The 7,984-nt window shown below is 40.2% G+C and overlaps 1 protein-coding gene across 1 annotated transcript; it reads right to left on the bottom strand.

Moving 5' to 3' along the window:
• Positions 1-321: 321 nt before the first annotated feature.
• Positions 322-7,584, bottom strand: snupn (snurportin 1). The gene is made up of 9 exons (XM_077517529.1): positions 7,474-7,584; positions 6,709-6,873; positions 6,237-6,429; positions 5,836-5,940; positions 3,796-3,892; positions 3,584-3,681; positions 3,357-3,434; positions 2,487-2,567; positions 322-1,362 (listed from the first exon to the last, which is right to left on the bottom strand). Exons 2-9 carry the CDS (start codon positions 6,864-6,866, stop codon positions 1,057-1,059), a joined length of 1,116 nt encoding a protein of 371 aa, XP_077373655.1. The 5' UTR covers positions 6,867-6,873; positions 7,474-7,584; the 3' UTR covers positions 322-1,056.
• Positions 7,585-7,984: the final 400 nt, after the last annotated feature.

Here is a 7,984-nt window from a genome sequence, read left to right as displayed (position 1 = left end):
GTCAAGTTATGAGACGGCTTTCATTGCCTGCGTGGGAGAGCTCTCACTAAAGTACAAATGAGTGCAACATTTCCTGGAAAGAGACATGTGCCGCTGACTAATACCTGGATTCCTGCAGTATAAAAGCGCATGCCTGGTCAGGCTTCTCAGAAAAGTGGTGAACAATATGATGTGGTCGATTGTGTGTTGTAAAGTCATAATTCTACGATACAGGCACCTCGAATCCTGACAATTTTCCGTTTCAGTATGCAGTACATCAAACCACCATGTGAATGATTTTTGTTTTAGTGCTGTTTGACGTGAGACAGCAGGGGCAATAAGAACCATTAAAAAACAACATTTATTTAGAAATACACAGTAAAAAAAAATATGATGAGGGGAAATGGCAAAACCAACTGGTTATAAACATCAATATTGTTACAGATGAAATGACTTTTAATTTGTGTTGTATGCATTATTGAATGAATCAAAATGACTTATCTATTGGGAAATAAGATTTTGCATGTTGGAAATTTTCCACAGGAATTAATCTGGAATTTACAACATTGAAGCTTGCTTCTTTTAAGATGTTTGTTTTTGTGTGTCTTTTCATTTAACATTATCAATGGGACTGTTTATTTTTGGATAGCTTTTTTTTTTTTTTATATATTTTTCTTTGAATGGCCTGGCTCAGGGCAATTAGTAATTTTTGATGCAACATCCATGTTTTTGTCTTCATGAAAGAAATGATTGTTCAAGAAAATATTTCAAACTTTTACTTAAAAAAAGTCTGTATATCTATTTTTATATATATATTTTTTCATTATTTTGCATGGATGAGTTATGACTATGCAAAATGTTTGTGCATTTCCAGAAACCCCAAGCATAACTTTCCAATTCCACAGAATTATAAATATACAGGAATGTTCCTACTACTTTGCAACCCGAACCGCTTCTGCACATTCAACGGTGGTACCTGATTAAAATGAGCTTCGATTTTGTAGAAGACGTTTTCAAGGAAGCGTTCTAAATAAAACAGTGGAGCGTTGGTGAGTCCGCGACGAGCTGTTAATCAGATCAGTCCTCCATTTGCGCTTCCTGGATGTGTCTGTGGTTGTGGCCGTTGTCTTGGGTGGGTGTGGACAGGTGCTCCAGTTCGTAGCCCCCATCCCTGCTGGCCGGTCGTACCTCGCCGGAGGTCTTCTTGTGCTCCCGGATCTGCTGCAGTTGATGGCCGGCGTACTTGGGCTTGGCGGTGAGGGGTCCGAGGGGCACCTCGATGCCAAGGATGTCGGCGACCATGTAGGGGCGCAGCCAGCCCACCAGCGGGGTGCTGCCGGGCGTGTAGTGGGTCTGCCGGTGGTAGAACAGAAGACCGTCCACCTGCCGGCAAAGTTGACAATAGGTCCAAAACCGCTGACCTGAATATATGACTGGATAGCCGATACACGCCCGTCGTGCAAGGCGTTGAAGTCACGGGGCGGCCATCTTGCTCCTCCCACCTTGGGAGCAAACTACTGTATAACTATACGATATACGTACAGATGAGACATATACGGGGAGGTCACTATTTTTTGAACAAAATAAATCAATAAATAAAATAACTGAATGGCATGTGCTGCCTTGCAGAGCTTTTTCTTTTACCGCTCAGTTCCTTAGACCCCAATATTAGATTTGGCAGAGGCATCTTTCTTTGAGTTAGAATTCTTTAATGAAAAAATAGACAAATCTCCTCCTGTAAACATCATTAAGCATATAATTGATACACATATTTAAGGCAAAACACCATGCATCATGCTGTTTCTACTAAGTACCGTCTGAAATATTCTCCAATTTTGATATTGCAAATTGTATAGGCATCGTATGCCGAGGAACATTTCTTGGGAGGAGCAATATGGCGGCCTCGCGACTTCAAAAGCCTTGGACTAGCGGCTATCCAGTCATATATTCATATCAGTGGTCCAAACATAGAGCGAGGATATGGACGTAGGCATATGTCGGATACAAGAGAAAAATCTTTTCACCATGACATCACCATGACAAAACTCAAGATGGCTCGCCAATCTGTTTAAATTACTCAATGACAACTAGAGATGGGAAAAGTATTCCAAATTTGTATTTGAGTATTAGTACACTTGTAAAAATAATAATAATAAAAAGAACTACAGTGGTAAAAGTAGTCCAGGCGCTAAAATGTATTTCAAAAGTAAAAATTATTCTTCACAATCACATCATAAAATTTGGAGCCTAATAAACTTGAAATATCCACCCCAGCAGATTCCACTGGATTCATTTAAATATTTTTTAAGGAAAACTTGCAAAAAAACAAAACAAAACACTAAAATTTTGGCATGTGGTGCTATCCCAAACACATCAAGTTTTTGTAATCACTTTTAAATCCAATCAAATCAGCGCTAGTCACTTGCGTTCTGCCACCCGGAAGTGCCCTCGTGCGTCTCGTGTTGACAAACATCATGAAAAGGTCAATTCAGGTAAGAGTTTCTCACGCTGAAGCTGTACTCGGCTGCCAGGGCTTGATGGATGGACGCCGCCGTGCACTCGGTGCTCTGGAGGCTCACGAAGCGGAACTGTCGAAGCAAACAAAAAACACAAGTGTGTTTCTTCAATACGCCGTTTTTGCTTCCCGCCAGAACAGAAGACGGCACTGTACTGTATAAACGCTCGGGATGTAACGATGAGCGCAATATCATGATATTAAATCTGCCACAATATCGTTGTCGTCATGTTCACGATATTTAAAAGCAACACATCTGTTAATAAAGTCCGGTTGATTTCCATTTGTGCAGCTCTAGCACCCTCTGGTGGCTAGTTTTGTTTTGTTTTTTTAGCGCAATTTAATTTCCATTAGGGATGTTTTGGCCCTTCTATGTTTAAAATGTACACCGTCAGATGAAGGTGAACGTAATATGCTTGTGAACTGAGTCAATACGTGGAGAAACTCAATGTGTGCATGCATTAACAAGTGTTATTAGAGATTGTAGATGATTTATATGCATTGCTGTTATGTACAAAAGCACAATATTCTTTTTTTTGTTTTTGTTTTTTTTTTTAGTATTAGCTCATTTTAATTACAATATTGTGACCTTTTTTCAAATATCGCCAACCTCCCCACAATTTCGTAATAATTATCGTATTGTGATATCATATCGTGATGTTTGGATATCGTTACGTCCCTAATAAACGCTAGAACACAAAATGGTGCAGGGCAAAGATAACCCATCGATTTTCCACCTTTCCACCCTGAGTCGACACCGGCCAACGTTTGATCCTTTTCCTCTACAAGATTAGAAGCAAACAGTTTCAAGAGGGGTTCAAGTCTTTCTTGCTCCCATGTGAAGAAGAGATGTTTCACTCACAGGGTTGCGTTTGGCGATCTCTGCCAGGCCCTCCGTCTCCTGCACTTTGGACTGGAGCCAGTAGAAACGGAAATCGGTCTGCGGGAGGAGGAAAAACAAGCAGCGGTGTCAAAAGAGCAAGCGGCAACATCTGCGCTCCAGACTTGCGCTACTTTGGAAGCCATCGAGGAGTGCCAAACGTTCCCGGCGGATTTGCCGCGGGATTTTCGGGAAGGGTTCCGTCTCACCGGGCAGTCGTAGACCGGGTGGCCCCTCCAGCACATGACGTCCAAGATGTAGAAGGTCCTGTCCAGCTCGCTGTAAATGCAGTCCAGGATGGTGTGATCTACGCGAGCGACATCGATTGCAGCGCGTCAGTTGAACGTCTGTGCTTTTTTTTTTTTTTTTTTTTTTTTTTTTTAAGCGCGTTTTGAAAATGAGCCGGTCGGGGTCCGACTACCTTTCCCCATGGCTGAGTTGTGGCGGTTTCCACCGGGCAGCAGGGAAGGGAAACGGTTCACGCAGTAGCCGCTCTTTGTGTAGGCTGCAGTCGAACCCTGCACGTGACATTAAATGCAACCAATCAATGTCGCAGGCCTCCTCCAAGGCAACGCTAAATTGGAACAACATCAAATTGTAACCTTTCACTGATATACACATCCTTAGAAGTCCACGTCCATTTTAGGGCTGCACGATATTGGAAAAACATGCGATATGCGATATACTTGCTGAACATAGCGAAATCGATATTATTGCAATATTTAACATGTATCTAAAGGTATTACATTTTTATTATCTAATGAAAGAAAAACATTTTTAATGTGACAAAATAAGCAACCTTAATGTAAACTTAGTTAATTGTAATTATGTCTTGATCATTTTCAACTATTGGATGGCGATGCACGTTTTAGTTAGCATCTGACTGGTCAAATTCATACAAAAAGCATAAAATTCCATATAAAACTTATTGCATGCCTTTGCGATATGCATATCGCAAGTGCCAATATCGCGATATCGATATTTTTTCGATACATTGTGCAGCCCTAGTCCATTTCATTTTCTGTTCCTCATCTTTTCATCTCATTTCCATGTTTTCTCTCCTCACTACCATCTCAATTTTCCACTCTTCCTCGTTTCCTCTTTTCGTCGACACATCTCATTTTCTCACCTCGCTTCCTTCTCTTATCTCCTCTCGTACACTCGACACAGCTTCCCATTTGCTTTTTTTCCTCGTCTTCACACCTTCTCCCTTGACTTCCGCATCTTCTCATTTCCTCTATTCAGTTCCGCATCTTCTCGCCTAATTTAACCACTTTCTCGTCTTTTCATCTCCTCTTCTTACTTTCTCATCTCCTAATGTCCTCTTCCCATTTTTTTTGTCTGTAAGGCCAGGTACACGTAAGGAGTTTTCAAACAACTGTCGTGCAGTGTTCATTTGACAAGAAATTTTAATTTCGTTTTAGTTATAGTCTTTTGACTAAAATTAAATAAAGTTTTATTCCTAATTTAGTCATCTGATTCTATTCTAGTTTTAATCCAATTTTAGTCGACGAAAAAAAGAATTTTAGTCGACGCAATTGACATTTTCACCTAAAAAAAAAAAAAAAAAAGTGCATAATTGCTTGAAATTAATCTTACAGCTGTGCAATGAATGTAAACATGTGTTTGAACATTAATTAAAGTGCCGTGAAAACACCGACTGAACAGTTCGAGTGGTTCTTTTCTCCAACCCGAGTTTCATTCCTTCTGATTGGATTGTGTGAATTTTCGTCACTGTTATTTTCATTGTAGTCATTGAAGAATTTGTCAGTCAATTTCAGTTATCGTTATAATCTTAATTAATTGGCTTCTATTTTACTTTTCGTCTGGGAAAAATAAATAAATAAATCATGACGAAAATTATGACGAAAACTTTTCAGCGACGAAATGATCACTGCTGTCATGATGATGGGCTAATATTTCCAAAGGGACTGGAGTTGGGAGTGTTGTCAAAGAAAATTTGCTTTGTAAAATACTTCTTGCTGTCTGGGGAACACACTTTCACACAAAAGCACATTTGTTTTTGTTTACTCCTGCTTCCTTGTTCCTCAGTCAGGATGTTTCTTCGACTGGCTGCATTCCGTTCCACGTCACAATTCAGAGTCATGACTACAGGAGTCAGTTTCCACACACAAATGAAGATTTTTGTTTTTTTTGTTTTTTAATAATCAAGATCGTCAGCAGCGACCCATTTTGTACCCAATTATCAGGACAAATTTGCTCTTAACCAACAACAGACCACAGGATAATATTAAAGGATAATTTTACAAGACATGATAATATGCCGTCAGAAATGTGCAAACGAGAGACAAAAACAGCTCGATCAGTTTTATGTGTGTACCAAGTCCACGCCTCCAAGTATCCACTGGTAATAAGACCTTATTAATAAACCTTATTATATTTATGTTTCCTCTATCAGACGTGGAAATTGCAGACAGTTTTATCAACAAAACTTTCCTACCTTGGATGCAATGATGAGGGATCGTTTCCCCACGGGACAGACCACCATCAGCCAATCAGAATCAAGCTCTGCTGGGACATCCACCAACCACTCTGACAGCATGAGCTGAGGAGGAACATAGGAAGTGTTGTTCAGAGCGTTTTTGTTTATTTTTTTGACACAGGCGCCATCTTCTGGACCATGTGGAACACTATCTCAGAAGGTGATCTTCTCGTAGCATTTTGGCCTATTTTCTACATGGAAACAGGACATTTAATTTAGCGATAACTGGGTCCAGGCTGTCAATTCATTTCTTGTAAATTTCTTTATCGATGTGATTGTCTAAAATGGCCATGTAGTTTTGTTTTTTAAACCCAAAACTGGGGACCAAATGACGTTACATTGCCTCGTACAAGACTGACCTGGTTGGCGTAATGTTTTGGCAGCTTTCGTCTCTCAATCTCCATCTCCTCTTCATCAGCTTTGCCATCTTGCTCCTGTTTCCCCTTCTCCCCTTCGTCCTGCTTCTCCATGTCCTGCTCCCCATCGCTGTCAGCCCCCGTCCAGTCGCCATCGGCCAGACGCCGTACGTGGTCGACGTAGTTTAACCTTTTGCTGAGATGAAAATAAGAAAAACACTGGTCGACATGCGTACTGCGTCTGTTCATTCTTGATAGACTTTTATTTATTATGACGTCACAATTACATCTATGTGGCAAAAATGCAAGTGAGCTATAATAGCAAACGTTAATTGACTTTACTAGTACTCAGATTAATGGCACAGACATACAGAGTATATCTGGCCATGCACTCCTCTGCCACCTGGGTGTAATCTGGTGAGTGTGTTTTTTTTCCCCTTACAAACATTATGAAAAGGTCTATAGAGCGCTGTACATTTTCTGTAGCTCAAGGAAGCGCCGGCGCCGCTCGCTCTGCTCCAGCACGCTGTACTTGCTCTTGTACTGGGACAGCCGAGGGTGTGGGGCAGCTGTACTGTTGGGTTCCTTGGACACAGCAAAGCTGGCCGAGAGGGCTCGGGTCAGGTCATCCATGGGGGCTCTGGAGGTGGGGTCAAAAAAACAAAAAACAAAAAACACGTAGCAGTGGTGTTTCGGTTTGTGCTTTCTTTGTTTGCATGAAAGCTGAAATATTTAAGATTAAACGTTAAGATTAAGATTTAAAAAAAAAAAGATTAAGAAGGTAATTTGCACATATTTTGATCCTATGTAAAATAAGTGTTTTTGTCATACATCTGGTTAGATAGTGCGTGGTCCTATGTGACCCCCCTCGAGTTACACTGATGGAAAAATTGACGTAAAATTGAAATTACATATAAATACACAGTTACCACATCCCCACTGTGGCTAATTTGACAGTAGTGCCACACACACTGAAGGCCGTTCAGCAAGATTACAGTATTCACAAAACAAAACAAAAACTTTCTCAGTACAGAAACTTCAGTCCGTCTGGCTAGCTATCCTGCCAGCAGGGTCATGTTAGCAGTGTGGTTAAAACGGCTAGCATGATGTGTAGCTACTAGCCAGCCACGGCGACGACTCTGCCCCATTGTTGTTACTTCTATCGCCATTACTACAAAATGCAAACTACCACCAGTGGTTCAATTAGGGCAAATGAATAAGACTAAACAAGTTGGTTTACCTTCGACATCGACATCGAGGGAGACAGCCGAGCCTGTGACGTCACATCCGTTTCTTCTTTTTTTGTGTTACATCCATTACGTTGCATTACCGCCATCTGTCGGTTCTTTTGCTTGACTGTGATCGACTTGGCAGGAAACTTTTTCTGGAGTTTTGGAACAGCGGATTGTGACTGACCAAATGAAATTGTATGTGGATAGTGTTTTGTTTGTTTGTTTGTTTGTTTTTTTGTTTGTTTGTAATTACGTCTCACAGTGTTTCTCAACTGATGGGGCTCACAAAGAAATAAACACAAAACGATGTAATTTTTATATTTATTTAACTTGCCTGCTGAATTGTATTCAGAAAAATAAATATACATAAATAAATACTTTTTTTTTTTTAATTTAAGGCGCAAAAGTTTTTTTTTTTTACATAAACATTGTCAATTATTATTGTTTGAGTTTGTATATTTTTAAATTGCTTAATTTGAAATTTAGTAATTGTTTAAATTAACATTTTTGATGCGTAGA

Source organism: Festucalex cinctus, chromosome 3 (genome assembly GCF_051991245.1).
Source record: "Festucalex cinctus isolate MCC-2025b chromosome 3, RoL_Fcin_1.0, whole genome shotgun sequence".
Classification (NCBI taxonomy): Eukaryota; Metazoa; Chordata; class Actinopteri; order Syngnathiformes; family Syngnathidae; genus Festucalex; species Festucalex cinctus.
Note: the sequence above shows the minus strand (reverse complement) of the source record. Positions and strands in the feature narration are given on the sequence as shown.

Coding starts and splice junctions, on each gene's coding strand:
- snupn (XM_077517529.1), bottom strand. CDS start 6,866: ATGGATGACCTGACCCGAGCCCTCTCGGCCAGCTTTGCTGTGTCCAAG. Junction 2,568..3,356: donor AGATCGCCAAACGCAACCCT/GTGAGTGAAACA, acceptor TTGCTTCGACAG/TTCCGCTTCGTGAGCCTCCA. Junction 1,363..2,486: donor CAGCCGAGTACAGCTTCAGC/GTGAGAAACTCT, acceptor CTTTGCCGGCAG/GTGGACGGTCTTCTGTTCTA.